Here is a 17,522-nt window from a genome sequence, read left to right as displayed (position 1 = left end):
GGCTGGGACCCCTCCCCCCCTGAGTCACTCAGTTTCGCCCAGGCGCGGCGGGGTTTATTAGCCCGTCCTGGCCGGGTGGGGCAGCGCCAGCGATCGCAGGGGGAGGAGCGGCGGTGGTGGCAGCGGCGGCCCCAGGTGGGTGTAACCGGAGAAGGGAGGCGAGGCTCGGTCACTACCTGCGGAACCTGTCGGGCAGCTCAGTGAGTGACTGGGAGCGGTTCCCCGAGGCGCACGCACAGGTCGCTCTCCCGCAGCCTAAAGGGCCAAGCGCTCCGGACCCCCGACTCCCCGCCCGCCAGCCATGGAGCTGCTCCGCGGGGCTGCGCTGCTGCTGCTGCTGGTGGCCGCCGTGTGCTGGGCACAGGAGGATCAGAGTGAGTATGCCCCCCCCGCCCCCCCCGCCCGCCGGGTGCCCGAGATGGCCCGGCCCGGCGAGCTGCCGCTCGGTCCCGCGCCCCCAAACGGGACCTCCCGCTATTGGGCAGCGGCTGCCCGGGCTCCTTGTGCGGCAGGGCGAGGCGAGCTCGGCCGCGGCGCTCCAGACGCCGCTGGGGCTGCGGCTAACGCGGGCTCCGCCTGCTCCTGGGGGGCCCGAACCCCCGGGGGAGGGAGCCGGGCGCGCAGCAGGGCTGGGAAAGCGCCGGGCGGGAGCGCCCCGTTCCCATCTGGGCGGCTGAGCCGCGCCCCGAGCACCTGCTGGGCTCTGGCTGGGTCTCGATACCCCGCCCCCCCCCCGCTGTCTAACGTCCCGCTCCCGAGCTGCCCCCGCCCTGCCCCTCCGGGCGGTGCCGAGCCCGGGAGTTTCCCGTGGACGGGCTGCGAAGGGGCGCGCACGGCGGATCCTGGGGGCGCTGCACCGAGAAATACTTGGCCGTCTGGGGGGAGGCGAAACCATCTGTTGGGTGTGGGGCCGGTCTCGGCATGGCCTGAGGAGCCGAGAAATTCTCCCTTCCAGTTCCTGCTCTGTCGTGCGCAGGTTGGCCTGGCGCTAGTCACTCCGCTACGCTTTGTCTCGGCACTCGTCCGCAAAGCGCTAAAGGCGGAAGCGGGCCATGTTTGTAAAGGGTTAAGTGCTCACAGCGTTCTTGGGGGGTTTAAATCTCTTTAGGTTGTACATGTGCCACCAACAAACGCACAACCAGCTGCACTAACCGTTCCGGGATCTGCGAGTGTACATCCATTGGGTCACAAGTCACAATCCAGTGTGACACACGTAAGTATCGCCCACTCCTTGGTTTGGACAGCTTCTTACTGTTATCTTTTCGGGTGACAAATAACTTACTAGGTCTGACCACTGGACTGCTTTGGCAGTGATTGGTGCTGACTGCTTCAGAGGAAAGGACAAGAAGCCACAAAATGGGCACTTAAGGAATAATTCACCCTTACGGAAAGCTTCCTAACCCTCTGTTACTGATTGAAAAGGTTATAAACCCCTCATGCTCCGGGTCAAATTTGTTTGTCATGTCTAAACAAGTTCTCATTATTCAAATCTATATACAGGGCCAGCTCTGGCTTTTTGGCCACCCCAAGCAAAAACCAAACAAAAACAAAAAAACCTGCGGTGCGGGTGCAGGAGGGGGGGGGGGAGAGATAGAGAGAGAAGGGGGTGGCCAGGGCTACAGCAGGGGCGCTGCCATGTGACCACTCCCACTGCACCGCCTCCTGCCACCTACCGCAAGGGCTCCGCTCCAGTCAGCGGAGAGGGAAGGAAGAGGACTGCCCTGCAGGGTGCTCTGGTTCTCCACGCCACTGCCCCTTACAGGGCGGCCGGAGCGGAACAAGAACAACAACAACAAAAAGCGGCCGTGCCGCCCTAGGATTAGGCAGAATGCCGCCTCCAACAGCCTCCAACAATCTGCCGCCCCAAGCACCAGCTTGCTCAGCTGGTGCCCGGAGCTGGCCACACCCCCCCCCCTCCCTCTTTCTTTCTTTTTTTTTTTTTTTTTTTTTTTTTTTTTTTAAATCCTTGTTCTCTGTCCCCTGGTAAGGCCTTCTACAGATGACTTTTGTGTAATGTTTCCTTTTAGCAGCTTTAAAATTGCTGCCTTTCAATACGACATCATTCTACATATAGCAAACCAAAAACAGTCGATGTTTTGAACCAATGATTCTGGTAACTTTCAAGATAAAACATTTTTTTTTTTAACTATTCTTAGTGACTTCAAAATGTCTGCTGATGAAGGCAGAAATGGCTGGCTTAAAGAAGTCTGGTCGTAGGGAGAGACCAAAGTATGCATATGTAGACAACGATGGCATTTATGATCCTGACTGTGAAAACAGTGGCATCTTCAAGGCTAGGCAGTGCAATGGAACTTCCTGCTGGTGTGTGAACAGTGCTGGAGCAAGAAGAACTGAAAAGAGTGACACAAACTTGCAGTGCAGTGAACTAGTCAGAACAAGGTCAGTCTTGTAACACATTATGGTCCATATTCTAATAGTACATGACTTGCCCTCTGTATTTTGTACGTAAGGGAAAACTTAGGAGTGTATATGTGAACCAAGAATCCAGTGGTCCTAACCTCCTAATAACTTAATCAGTTTTAAAATAATTTGATACTTCATTTAATACGTCTGTGTGAATGTGCAGGGAATGGTGGAAAGAAGTTTCTAATCCTTCTTGCTCACAATTTAATTTAAAAATAAAAATCAGGTAACATGGACCTCCGAACATGAGTAGGCAAAATATTTTAATATGTTGGTGTACCTGACTTTGTAGATATTTTAAATATTTGTTCTAACTGCTTGGCTTTTATATTTCAGCTGGATCATCATTGAAACAAAACATGCTGAGAGAAGTACAGCTGTGGATGCTTCTCATTTGAAGGAGTAAGTGCATTAAATTAAAACATCTGCTGTTTGTGCTATAGTATGCAGTTGAGGATGTTTATTTTTCACTAGTACATTTAAACTAGGGCTGTCAATTAATTGCAGTTAACTCCAGCGATTAACTCAAAACAAATTAACACAACAATAATTTTTTTTATCAAGCTAATAACACTGTTAAAAAATAATAGAATACGGTTTTGAATTTATTCACATTTTTGGATATTTTTCTAAATTTACAAATATATTGATTTCAATTACAATACAAAGTGTACAGTGCTCCCTTTTATTTTGATTACATATATTTGCTCTGTAAAAAAGATAAAATAAATAGTATTTTTTTAATTCACCTCTTACAAGTACTGTAGTGCAACTTACAAATGTAGAGGGAGGTTGGTTGGTTTGTTTGGAAGTGAAGTTATGTAACAAACCAACAACAATGGAGGCTCTAGAGTTTTACAAGTTCACTCAGTCCTACTTCTTGTTTGTCTTAGCATTTGGCTGAACAAGTTTGTTTACGTTTACAGGAGAGAATGCTGCCCTCTTCTTATTTACAATGTCACCTGAAAGTGAGACCAGGCGTTTGCATGATGGTTCTGTAGCCAGCATTGTAAGGTATTTACATGCCAGATATGCTAAATATTTATATGCCCCTTCATGCTATCTGGCAAGTAAATACCTTACAATGCTGGCTACAGAACCATCATGCAATCTGGCAAGTAAATACCTTACAATGCTGGCTACAGAACTGCCATGTGAATGCCTGGTCTCACTTTCAGGTGACATTGTAAATAAGTGGGCAGCATTGTTTACATTTATGGGAGATAATCTTAGCGATTGGCTGAACAAGAAGTAGGATTGAGAGGACTTGTAGGTACTTAGTTTTCCTTTGTTTTTTGAGTGCAGTTATAGATTTGTTACATATTGAAAAATACTATCTTTTTTTTTACAGTGCAAATATTTGTAATCAAAAATAGTATAAAGTGAGCACTGCATGCTTTGTTGTAATTGAAATATATTTTTAAACGTAGAAAACATCCATAAATATTTAAATGGTATTCCATTATTGTTTAACGGTGCAATTAAAACTGCAATTATTTTTTAATCTCGTGATTAATTTTTTAATTGTTTAACAGCTCTAATTTAAACTAAGTAAAATAAAAATTCTTAGATTTGGCAATATTGTAGTTAGAACACCAAAAATAATTGGCCTTCTGGTTTGAGCCTTTGAGTTACACTTGCGTCCCACTATCTTGCTCTTCCCTGCAACTGTGAGGGCTAGAAATTTAAGATTAAAACCTGTCATATAATAACTTGAGACTGAGGTGGGGCTTTAATAATAAAAAAGGCAAATATTGCAAGCGTCACAATACCTGACTCACTTTATTAGAAGTTTTTGACTTTGGCCTTCACAACGCTTTATCATACACTCCCATGAAAGTGCCAATTACCACTGGAGCTGTTGCTATATATTGTACATAATTCCTCCTATAGGCCTCTTATTACTCATGAAAATGAAGACTCCCAATAGGTTTGGGTGGCTGTTTAGCTTCTGTGTAACCTTAGAGTTGCTACATTTTAATATTGTAATCTTCTTGCAGAACCATCAAACGTGAATTTAAGACGCGTTACTTGCTGAATCCAGAGTATATAACTGATGTTCTGGTAAGAGGCATACCTTTTTCTTTACTTAGAAATATATCTGGAAGTCAATTTAATATCATTTTAAGATGGAGCTCATACAAAGCAAGCATTTTGGTGCTAGTATGACTATAAAACACTGTTAAATTGGAATATTCCAGTTGAATAGAAAGGATGATATTGTTTCAGTGTAATCATTCAATTGACTAAAGTAGAGACTGAAGGGTAGGCAGTGCCTAGATCTGGATTAGATTTACAGTTGGATTTTCTCCATTCTCTCCCCAAGAAGGGAGGAGAGATGTGCCTTGTTTGTGGGGAATCTACTCCTACTGTAGAACATGCTTCTGAGACACTGCCCCTACCTTCCCTTTCCTGTGAATCCTGTCCTGACAATCTCTTCAGACATGACCAAAATCTTGAGCTGCTCATGAATTGGAAAAATCAGAGTAAAGGCTGGTGCAAATTCTCATCAATTCACTGTCCAAAATAATTCTAAAATTCCTCCTCCCACCATGTAGATAACTTGTATTGGAACCATGCAATGGTTAAGCAGCACCTAGTGTGCTATCTTTTGTATTTCCATCTTCTTGTTCTCAATCTGTAAAACTGCTCATCAGTAACGTTAAAAAGAGCATAACTCTATGGGATTGCTTTAAAACATGACTTGTTAATTTTTTCATAAGTCCAGTTTACAAGGAAGTAATAACAGTAACACTGCTTTCACTCTTGCAGTATGAAAACCCTTATATCACTATTGAACTGAAGCAAAATGTTTCCCAGAAGTCTGGCAAGGATGTGGATATAGCTGATGTGGCGTACTACTTTGAAAAAGATGTAAGACTGCATTAATAGTTTGCTTTCAAAACAGTGACTTCTAACAACTATATTCAAGTGTACTGGCTAATAATTTGAGTTGTATCCAACATTGTTTTTAGATGGCTTATTGCATAAGAGCAGTGTGCTAATAAGTATCTCTTCAACCTCTCACAGGTCAAAGGTGACTCTCTACTTCAGAATGGCATGCTACAGATTAACATCAGTGAAGAACCTCTAAAATTTGATCAAGCTCTAATCTACTATGTTGATGAAAAGCCACCGGAGTTTTCCATGAAGCGTCTGACTGCTGGTGTTATTGCCGTCATTGTAGTGGTGATACTAGCAATTGTTGCTGGAATTGTTGTACTGGTAAGTTTAGTTGTAAACAAGCTTAGTAATACTGGCAATGTACACTTTGTGTCAGCACTCTAGACGAGTCGTCCCAAACTTTTTTTCCTCAGCTGTAGCACACCTCAAGCTCCAGGGGCTCTTCCTTCTCCTACCCCCCTCTCCAGCAAATGACTACAAGAGGGAAGGGGACGGGCACAGGAGCTGACCTGTTGCTCACACGAGAGGGGAGTGAGGAAGAGCGAGTAAGCTCTGGTTGGTTGCTCTGCCCTGAAATAGGCGAGGCTGATGGCTAATCAGAAGGTGGCGTTCCCTCACTTGTTCTCACATGTACTTTTTCAAAAAATTCCACAGCACACCTGTTTGGGCCTGACGGCACACGGCTGTGCTATGGCACACCAGTTGGGAAACATTAGTGTAGACTACAGAGAAGCAATCATGTATATTACAGCAGAAAATGATTTCTGTAAAATCAGTTGCACTCAGTCTGTAATCTGACTGTATAAAATAAATGACAAACCTCACACTTGTCTCCTTCTGAGCTCAGTCTCTGAATGAAAAGCCTGTTTTTGTTCTTTGTTTTTTCTGTAGCTCTGGTGCAGCACACAAGTAGGTGATCTTTTGGAGATAGGATAACTTAAATCTGTATCTGGATGGAGATAAAGTGGTGTGGTTTGTTTGTTTTTGTTTTATTTATTTATTTTTTTAATCTGCTAGTCCAATGTAGTAAAGTGGGTAGCAGAAACTCTTTTCTTTCCCTTCCTTAAGGACTCACAGTTTGGGAGACTTTAAAGCACCAAGCAGGCATGAAGCTTAACACTGAATTGTGATGCTTGACTTAACTGTCTAACCTGCCTGTTTTTTACAGGTTATCACTAGGAGAAGGAGAGGAAAGTATGAGAAGAGTGAGGTAAGTTCTAAAGGACCCAAAACACTTCATTAGATACTCCATGCCTTTATCCTTCATAGAAGTCTGTCACTTTCCTCCGGATTTTTCTAGGGGGAAAGACTCCTTTTCCAACTAAGGCAAAATTTGTTTTTGTGTGGGTTGCAAAACAAATGTCAAAGCTTTGTCCATATACAAGTGACTCTAGCTGCAATGACTTAGTGTGGCCAGAGCTCATGTTTTTAATACTTGCTGGCCACTTGCTGTGTACTAAACCAGTTATTAGAAGTCCATATTTCTGTTTAGGTACATCCTTTCCTAAGATCCACAGGATTATGACTATATACAAGTAATGTACTTGGCGATAGGGGCAGTCTGATGCCAAGAGGAACTGTTGGCTGGTACTTCTGTACCTTGAGACTGAGACCTCAAACGAGAGAGGCACAAAGCATCTAGCTTAAAACTTCTTCACTTCTGCTTTCTGCCAAGCAGAAGGAAAAAATCAAATTTGGGGTTTCTTGAAATAGCACTGGCAAGCCTAGAATTGTGTGTCACAGTAGTAGAAGTACCAGCTGCATCACCAGATTTGACTAGATCTCCTGGTTGCAGACTATGATCTATGTACTGATGTCTAATAAATACCCTTTTGGAAAAGGGAGAAGCAACTCTAAAACTTGTCATAGCACTGTGACAGACCTCTTATGCATGAACCTTGCTCATATATTTGGTGCACTAAGCCCAAACACTTATGCAGGCATTAAGTTCCCTGTAACAGAGTTAAGCCCATGAGTAAGTGTTCGCAGGAGGAGGATTTTATTTTCTGTTTGGCTGAGTGAAGCTATGGCCAGGAATTACACAACCATGGGATGAAAATGTCTGGCTATGATAGGTGTTTGGGGCAGTGGCAAAGCTAATAGAGGGACAGGGGAGTGACTGCTGCCACCTCCCTCCCCCCAGTGGCTTTAAGGAGGTAAATATAATTGTCTTCCAACATCTGTACCATTAACAGTTTTCTCCTCTTCCTTCCCCACCAGGCAAAGGAAATGAATGAAATGCAAAGAGAACTAAACCCATAACTGAAGTCCCTAGAAGACAAATTGTGAACTATCAAGAAGGCAAACAGAACTGAAACAAGACTAGAAGTGTGGATTTAAATTTGTGTATGTTTGTGGTCTACGGGGAAAAATTATGTAACTTGGTGATTTCTCAAATTCGAATGAGCATAGATAGGATAAGTACTAGTACTATTGTCGCCAGTCTTGAGGGGGTGGGAGGGGTACAGGTTTAATTTGGGATCTGGCTAACTCTCCAAGAGATTGTAATGATGAGCAGAAGTGTTGCAGTAACTTGTACATCAGAGTTACACCTCTATTACAAACTTTCTACTACAAATGGAAAATTAATCTAAATACACATTTTATTTTTTTGAGGCTGGCCTTGTCAGGATATAGCTACAGAACTCCGAATACCTGCTATCTGGCTCATGTACAGTTGAATATGGCCTTGTTTTTAAGGATGTCTGTATTGTACACTGTCTTTGATACATTTGCTGTAACTTTTTTTATGACTTGAATTTAATAAAACTCTAAAACAAATTGCCTGCTCTCTATTATAGTCACTTTAACTAGACTAGCAGAATGATATAAACTAATCTTGCAGTATTTCAGTATTATCCTCTGTGCTACCATGTAAAAATATCTGCAGAAGAAAGTAAGCAACCCAGACATGCATGTGATCTAATCTTCCCAGAGAAATTCAAGTGCCATGTCTTATGTGCACCTAAGCATCCTTATTGTATTGGCCAACCACCTTTCTGGCTGGGCGCAAACTGTTTAAGCTCTTGTCTTCTGGCATGCTTGTTGCAGACATGATATATAAACATGGCATCCATTTCTATTTTAAATGGATAAATTACATCAAAGCCAAAGACCCAGTTGTTAAATACTAACACAGTAAATGCATGTGTAGCTTTGATTTGTGGGGTGTGGGGTCCTCATCCATATAATTGTACAACTGTATTTAAAAATGCAGATTCCTATGACACAAGTTCCTCAACCCCTGTTCCTACTCAGTAAGGAACTCAGTATTTTATCCAGACTTGCCTTTGAATACATTAAGTTAGCTGTGCTTATCATGAGCTTTGCATAAATCATAAGAATGTATAATCTTTCTAGTGCCAAAAATCTTAGGGGTGGGAGCAAGATCTAATGTAAAAATGGCTGTCAAACACCTCAAAATTAAAACCATTTAAAAAAATGTTTTTGATTACTAATACTTAAGCTTTTTGTCATGGTTATTTTTAGTGACATTCAGGGACAGGTGGCGATGCACACAAATTCACAGAAGCCTGCAACCTGTCCTTGACTTTCACTAAAAATAATGAGGAGGACTGACCACTGGATGAAATGAAGCCTCAGTTGCTGTCATGGGAGTGTGGGGGGCAGACCGCTCCAGTCCCTGCCCCCACTCAGGCTACAGCTGAGGAAGTCAGAGGTTCCTTAAAGTAACGGAATCCATAACTAAATTGGATCCTTGGTAATTATCAACACTCAGCAGAACCAAGGGCTGTTTCAATATCCAATCAAGCTTTGTCTCTAGTTTTGACTGGAGAACTCCTTTATTGTTTTTTAAAAGGTTGCAAGAATATAAGAGGTTCATCCATTTTTGAGCTGAGTTTAACTTGAAGTCTCCACTAAAAGTAGTGATCCCTTCCCCTTCCTCCAATTCTTCTAACAATAAATCACAAATCTTAACCCAGTTGCTTTCAGTCTAAGGCCTGGTCTACACTAGGAGGTTATGTCAAATGTAGCAGCGTTAAATCGAATTAACCTTGCACCCGTCCACACAACGAAGCTATTTAGTTCAACCTTGTCCTGAGTGCGCATGTGATAGGTGTTGTGCATAGTCTTTCTCTGTGAAAGAGACTATGTTCATTGTTCACAAAAAATTATCTTTGTGAGGAATTCACTCCCTTTTTCCCATTCCACAGCTGCGAATGTCTCCCGACCTACCCCGGCATCCCCCTTGCAGAGGCTGGCGCAGATTAGGCAGAGAAAGAAAAGGACACGGGATGACATGTTCTCAGAAAACTGTCACTCTACCCCTGCAGACTGCTCAAGTACCAGAAGACTCTCATTCCCAAAAATTTGATAAGTCCTTTCCTTCCCGCCTCACCCAAGCCCCAGTCCCAATTTCATCCCCTAACTGTGTAGTTGCTAATAAAAGATAAGTTTCTGTTAATTACTGTTTCCATCATGTTCTTTTAGGGGAGAGTGTTCAAAGGGGGGGAAGGGGGTTGGTAATTGGAGAGGACAGTCACCTTTACCAGGGTACAGACACGGGGGCAGGTTCAGCAGAAGGTCACACACACATTGCAGTCACTAGGCACCCTGGTCAGTCTGGGAGGTGGTTTTCATGTTCTGTGGGGTGGGGGAGGGGGGCGGATAGAGATCTTATGCAGTGGTCCTTATCCTGGATCACAGAGCCACGCAGCAGGGGATCTGTAACCGTCCTCCCCCGCCACAAAGTCACATAGCCCCCACACACAGAGTCCCAAAAAGGAGGGGTGGCAGGCTCCGTTGAAACAACCAGTCCACCACTGCGGACTGCTCTAGGAGCAGGAGCCTGTCATTCCTCGAGTTTAGAAGCGTTCTTTCCATCACAACGCCCGCTCCCCACCACAGTCTGCGTCCCAGTTTCAACACTTTACCATGAAATCCGTAATAAAGAAAACGGTGTTCATTAACAAAGTTCCATTTATTTTATTTTTAAACATGTGTTGGAAGTGGGGGGACGGGGTGAACGGGGTATGTAGTTAGAGAGGATAGTCAACAGTAAGTGGGTAAAGAAACGGGGGCAGGTTCAGCTTCTCTTTAAACAAACTTAATAGTCACAGGTTACCCTGCTCACTGAGGAACCTAGCTTTCAAAGCCTCCCGGATGCACAGCGCATCCCGCTGGGCTCTTCTAATCGCACGGCTGTCTGGCTGGGCGTAATCAGCAGCCAGGCTATTCGCCTCAACCTCCCACCCCACCATAAAGGTCTCCCCCTTGCTCTCACAGAGATTGTGGAGCACACAGCAAGCTGCAATAACAATGGGGATATTGGTTTCGCTGAGATCAGAATGAGTCAGTAAGCTTCTCCATCTCCCCTTGAGACGTCCAAAAGCACACTCCACCACCATTCTGCACTTGCTCAGATGGTAGTTGAAGAGTTCTTTTTCAGTGTCCAGGGTGCCTGTATAGGGCTTCATGAGCCAGGGCATTAGCAGGTAGGCTGGGTCCCCGAGGATCACTATAGGCATCTCCACATCCCCAACAGTTATTTTCTGGTCCGGGAAGTAAATACCTTCCTGCAGCCGTCTAAACAGACCAGAGTTCCTGAAAACACGAGCGTCTTGAACCTTGCCCAGCCATCCTACGTTGATGTTTGTAAAACGTCCCCTATGGTCCACTAGTGCTTGCAGCACCATTGAAAAGTAGCCCTTTCGGTTAATATACTGGCTGGCCTGGTAGTCCAGTCCCAGGATAGGGATGTGAGTTCCATCTATAGCCCCACCGCAGTTTGGGAATCCCATTGCGGCGAAGCCATCTATGATGACCTGGACATTTCCAAGGGTCACTACCTTTGACAGCAGTAGCTCAACGATTGCGTTGGCTACTTGCATCACAGCAACTCCCACGGTAGATTTGCCGACGCCAAAGTGATTCGCAACTGACCGGTAGCTGTCTGGCGTTGCAGACTTCTAGAGGGCTATGGCCACTTGCTTCTGGACAGTCAGGGCTGCTCGCAGTCGGGTGTCCTTGCACTTCAGGGCAGGGGACAGCAACTCACAAAGTTCCAGGAAAGTTCCCTTCTGCATACAAAAGTTTCGCAGCCACTGTGATTCCTCCCAGACCTGCAGCACTATGCGGTCCCACCAGTCCGTGCTTGTTTCCCGGGCCCAGAATCGCCGTTCCACAGCATCAACATGACCCATTGCCACCATGATGTTCACGGTGCGGGATCCCGTGCTTTGCGAGAGGTCTGTGCCACTCTCAGACTTCATGTCCTCACCGTGCTGCTGTAGCCTTCTTGCCCGATTTCTCAGCATCTGACTCTGAAAAAGGTGGATGATAAGGTGCGAGGTGTTGACAATGGCCATAACTGCAGCAATGGTCGCAGCGGGCTCCATGCTCGCAGTGCTGTGGCGTCCACGCTGTCACTCACCAGAAAAGTGCGCGAACTGATTGCCCGCAGGCGCTTTCAGGGAGGGAGGGTGGGAGTGACGGTTGGATGACGACAGTTACCCAAAACCACCCTCGACACATTTTTTCCCCCAGCAGGCTTTGGGGGCTCGACCCAGAATTCCAATGGGCAGCAGGGACTGCGGGAACTGTGAGATAGCTGCCCACAGTGCACCGCTTCCAATGTCGACGCGTGCCCCGTTAGTGTGGACTCACAAAGTCGAATTACTGTCCTTAGTGTGGACACACATGTTCGACTTTGTAATATCGATTCCACATATTTGATTTAAGTAAAATCGAACTACTCTCGTAGTGTAGACATACCCTAAGATGTGTAACAAACTGAATACTAGGTAACTTTAATGGCTCTGCTCTCATGGTTGAGGTTTTATTTCATATTCAGGCTTGTTAATAGAAATGTTCCTGTGGAGTCTGGTTGCTTTGGACTCAGTACTCCAGTCTCAAAGGGAACAGGTTTTAAACCTGTAGATGCTGTGGAGCATACTGGAAATACTGAGGGGTTACGGTGCAGTGGAAGCTGCACCATAGTTAAGGTTGCATTACAGATTTCTGTTTAACAGGAGCTTTACATTTTTGTTAAAATCTCATTGAAAGGGGAAATGCCAAAAGGCAATGTAGACTTTGACTCCTATTAAATTTTTTTTTGGTGGTTTGAATGGAAAATAATATGGCTGTGGAATGAATAACTTCAAAATCACCCCTGCAATTTTACACTGGATTGTCTTGCTTTTGTTGTAAATTTTTTGCAAGAAATCTAAGACAGTCTGGATCTTGGCCTTTAGCCATGTTTGCTCTTCATTTGCTAAAATATCAGTTACACAGCGGTGTTAGAACAATTTATAACTTTTTAGCCATAACAGAAAATACGTGTGTCAAGCTAAATCCACAGAACAATGGGATCTAAACTTGTGTCTAGAAATCACTTTTGAAAATAAGATTTAGGCTTCTAAATCAGGTATTGCAACACTGAGTGCAGCGACACCTAAATACCTTGAGAATCTGGGCCTAAGGCCATAATCTCAATCTAAAAGAGAATTGCTGTTGAACGCTCCCCATTTTTAAAATGTTAACAGAGCTTATGCAAGGTCATAAACCACATGTCTAACATGAAAATCTACAGTCTTAGCCACTCCCCTATGCTGCCTTTCAGGGTGACTAGACCGGTTTGGGTTATCCTGTGTTAATCACTATAAAGCACATGCTTCTCCCAGAGCCAGGAATAGAATACAGGGTTCCTAATCACCCATTTCTACTGCTTACTAGTAAACAGGTGTGAAACCCACTTGGAAAGTGTCAAGTCCTCCTCTATTGGTTAGCAGTTACTCCTGTAGCTCAAGTAGTAAGGCAGCCTAAGACAGGGACCTGATGATGGTCAAGGTGTTGAAACCTTGCTGCTGTTCTATGTAGGGTGGCATGGTTGCATGTAATAGAGGGAAGACTTTAAAACAGATTGGAAAACTATGATCTGAAAAGTAGGTGTGAATCACAAAAATACATGTTTCACATTTCAGTTTGTAAAACATTTTGCCTGTATAACCCCCTGGTCAGCGTGTGTTTTGTTAGGGTTGCCAAGTCTCCAGGAATTAAATATTAATCTGTAATTAAAGATTGTCATCTGATGAAACTACCTGGAATACGTCCAACTAAAGTTAGTAACCCTACCTTCTATGCCCCTATGGTCCACAGAGGATGAGAGTCTGACAGTTCTCACTCCAAGAGACTTGGTCTTTAGCAAACATGCTAAAGACTCAAACTTTCACTTCTGTAGGTCATCAGTTCAATCCATATGGTGTTGGCCAAGATAACAGCTATCACATTTGCCGGTGTCCCACATTGGCATCTTTGAAGGTTGAGAGGTATGCTTTATGCTTGCAAGAGATGGGATGGGGTCTAGAGGAACAAGAAGCCCAATACCTAGACCTGCTGGTGCAATGTAGGCATGTGCACCCAGAAGCCCACAAGAGGCAGGGAGAGTTTCAGGAAGTGAGTGATGAGATAGATTCCTTCATGAAATTCCCTCCAGCTCACAGGTTACATCACCACTGCTAAGCATGGAGGTTTGATCATGGTGTACTTACTTTCAGCAATTCTTAAACAGGGATAAACTGTTATACATACAGGGTTTACTGAGATGTGTGTCAGCCTCTCACACTCTTCAGAAGAGTCAATGCAGTCCAGAGCAGCTTTAGCTGTGTAAAGCAACAGAGAGTCCTGTGGCACCTTTAAGACTAATAGATGTGTTGGAGCATAAGCTTTCGTGGAGACTCTCTGTTGCTTTTTACAGATCCAGACAAACACGGCTACCCCTCTGATACTTTAGCAGTATAGTTCCTCCATGTGATCTCAGGCAGGTGCAGCTTCCTTTCTCCCTGATTCTGCAGAGTTATCTACTGAGGTACACTAAAGCTGAATAAAAAAATAGGAAATCAGCAAACAAACTATGTTTTGGGACAGTTAAAGTTGCAACAAGACATGGTTCATCCACACAAAACCTTAAAAGAGTGGAAATAAGGGGGAAAACGTGTGCATTCCTTTCTACCTTTATATTGCCATACAACACTATTGATAACACACTCCACAAGATTTTCACTTCCATCTGCAACCGATACCAAAAGGTGCGTATGTACTCCAGCTTCTTGCGCTTGTTGCAAAAAAAAGCTGTGATGAACAGACATTTCTCTATGTAGCATTTGTTGACCTACAAAAGGCCTTTGACGTGGTTACCAGGAATGGCATATACAAGATCCTGTCGAAAACTGGCTGTCCACAAAAAGAGCTCTCCCTGTTTAAGAATGAAGGCAACTATCCAGCATGAAAATGAAACACTGTCTGAGTTTCCCTTGCCTTGCCCCCCGTTCCGGTGTCCCTGGCTTTATGGCCAACTTAAGAACTGCCCATGGTGCAGAGGAAGGCCAAAGCTCCAATACAGCGACAAGGTCAAGCAAGGTCTCAAGACATTCAGCATTCCCACTGACAACTGGGAGAACCCTGCCCACAATTGCTCAGTCTGGAGCAGTCATCATGGAAAGCCATCAGAGAGCCCAGGCTGAGGCCCATAGGCAAGCCAGGAAGGTCTGCCGCTTGCACATCAGGCTCTTCTCCCACATGACTGTCAAGCACCATTGACTGACTGACTTTGTCATGTTTCTTTTTATCTATCAAGATGTTGCATGGCCATGTACCATATACCCCAGCTTCCTCAAACTTGCACTTTAATGCAAAACCTTAACAGTGACCTCAGCAGCGTTACCGCAGAATAATTCCCTAAATGCACAAAATGTGTGACATTCGGAGGTGCTGTTGATATAATTGATATAAAAGCATATGAGGTCACTGTTAAGGTTTTGCATGCTTATTTCCATGCTTTTAAGGTTTGGGGTGGATAGAGTATGTCTTGTTGCAACCTTAACTGCCACTAAACTTAGTTTTCGTTTGCTAATAACACTGTACAATAGTTAACGCTGCTATAGTGCAAAGAACTGATCCGGCAGTAACATAATGAATTATTTCAGAGTGGTAGCCGTGTTAGTCTGTATCAGCAAAAACAACAAGGAGTCCTTGTGGCACCTTGGAGACTAACAAATTTATTTGGGCATAAGCTTTCGTGGGCTAGAACCCACTTCATCAGATATGGAGTGGGTTTAGCCCACGAAGGTTATACCCAAATAAAATTTGTTAGTCTCTAAGGTGCCACAAGGACTCCTCGTTGTTTGTATAATGAAGTCTGTGTTTCTTTGTTTTCTTAAGGATTGTTTACACACACTTGCTGCACAGTTTTAACTATTTTGGTTTAGAAACACAGGGAGTTAAGCCCCCTAATGCAGATGCAGTTATACTGATATAAAGGTACTCGTATCAATGTAGTTTACAAAGATAAGCTATATCAATAAAAGCACTTTTAAACTAGCAAAACTGCATACACTCTAGGGCGTTGTATTGCTTTAACCATATCTATTCCTAAACTGAGATAGTTAGAATGGTACATAAACTGTGTATAGATCAGCACTTAAAATGGTTATTTGCATTGTTCAGAACTGTTTCAACAATTGCTTTCGATTAATCTCTTTTTTTAAGCAGTTGCACTGGGCTTTACCTAGTTTTGTCTCTTTACTGAGCAAGCACTTGCTAGCAAATAGTATAATTACATACAAGTTAATATGTGGGGGGATGAGGGAAGAGAGAAACCAGAAGTGAGAGTGCCTCAGTCGTGCAGCCATGCTGAAGCAGACCTCAACTAGTTTCCTTGTTTTCTTTTTTAAAAGCTATACTAAAAGATTCTAAACCCTACATCCAGTTATATGACACACATTAAATATTATCTTAATTAGGGTTACCATATTTCCACAAGCAAAAAAAGAGGACACTGGGGGGGGGGGGGGAGAGGGGCCCCCGCCCCATCCACTCCCTCCCACTTCCCACCCCCTGATTGCCCCCTCAGAACTCCCAATCCCCCCGCTCCCTGTCCCCTGACTGCCCCCTCCTGGGACCCCTGCCACTAACTGCCCCCTAGGACCCCACCCCCTATCTAAGCCGCCCTGCTTCTTGTCCCCTGACTGCCCCCTCCTGAGAACCCCCTACGACCCTACCTGTCCCCTGATTGCCCCGACCCTTATCCACACCCCCACCCCATATTCACACCCCCGACCCCAGACAGATCCCCGGGGACTCCCATGCCCTATCCAACTGCTCCCCACCCCCTGACATAGGGTTACCATATGTCCGTTTTTTCCCGGACATGTCCGGCTTTTCGGCAATCAAACCCCCATCCGGGGGGAATTGCCAAAAAGCCGAACATGTCCGGGAAAAATACCGGCCGGGCACTTCCTCTCCCACGGCTGTTCTGCTCCTCCCCTGACTCAGACTTCGGGTCTGTTTAAGAGCCAAGCTGCCCGAGCCAGCGCTACTGGCTTCGGGCAGCTCCCGTGCCTCCGGACCCCAGCCGCCAGCTGGGCACTTCTCCTCCCCGGCTCCAGCTGCTCTGCTCCTCCCCGGACTCAGACTTCGGCTCTGTTTAAGAGCCAAGCTGCCCGAGCCAGTGCTACCGGCTTCGGGCAGCCCCCTCGCCTCCGGACCCTGCGCCGCCAGAGCAGAGCAGCTGGAGCAGAGCAGCTGGAGGAGAAGTGCCCAGCCAGCGGCTGGGGTCCGGAGTCAAGGGGGCTGCCCGAAGCCGGTAGCGCTGGCTCGGGCAGCTTGGCTCTTAAACAGAGCCAAAGTCTGAGTCCAGGGAGGAGCAGAGCAGCTGGAGCCGGGGAGGAGAAGTGCCCGGCCGGGGGCGCAGGGTCCGGAGGCATAGGGGCTGCCCGAAGCCCGAGTGCTACCGGCTTCATGGTTTGCTGGGCAGCCTCCAGACCCTGCGCCCCTGGCTGGGCGCTTCCCCTCCCGGGCTCCAGCTGCGCTGGGGAAGTGCCGCCCAGGGGCGCAGGGTCTGGGAGGCTGCCTGCAAACCGTAAAGCCGGTAGCGCTCGGGCAGCCCTTTTCGCGTGGCTGGGAGGGAGGAGGGGGAGTTAGGGCGGGGACTTTGGGGAAAGGGCAGAGTTGGGGCGGGGCCGGGGGTGGGAAAGGGGCGGGGCCGGGGTGGGATAGGGGCGGGGCCAGGGCCAGTGGAGTGTCCTCTTTTTTTATTCTTTAAATATGGTAACCCTACCCTGACAGTACCCCCAGAACTCCTGACCCATCCAACCCCCTCTGCTACCTGCCAGCCTCAACCCCTCTCCACACTCCTGCCCCCCTGACAGCCCCTCCAGAACCCCAGACCCATCTAA

The 17,522-nt window shown here is 45.7% G+C and overlaps 1 protein-coding gene across 1 annotated transcript; it reads left to right on the top strand.

Annotated features, from left to right (window-relative positions):
• Positions 1–106: 106 nt before the first annotated feature.
• On the top strand, positions 107–8,109 carry EPCAM (epithelial cell adhesion molecule). Its single transcript, XM_054023437.1, has 9 exons — positions 107–374; positions 1,109–1,213; positions 2,157–2,400; positions 2,761–2,826; positions 4,425–4,488; positions 5,197–5,298; positions 5,455–5,649; positions 6,497–6,538; positions 7,549–8,109. The coding sequence occupies exons 1-9, from the start codon at positions 302–304 to the stop codon at positions 7,588–7,590; spliced, it is 933 nt and encodes a 310-aa protein (XP_053879412.1). The 5' UTR covers positions 107–301; the 3' UTR covers positions 7,591–8,109.
• The last annotated feature ends 9,413 nt before the right edge of the window (positions 8,110–17,522 follow it).

Source organism: Malaclemys terrapin, chromosome 3, assembly GCF_027887155.1.
Source record: "Malaclemys terrapin pileata isolate rMalTer1 chromosome 3, rMalTer1.hap1, whole genome shotgun sequence".
Lineage (NCBI taxonomy): Eukaryota > Metazoa > Chordata > Testudines > Emydidae > Malaclemys > Malaclemys terrapin.
Note: the sequence above shows the minus strand (reverse complement) of the source record. Positions and strands in the feature narration are given on the sequence as shown.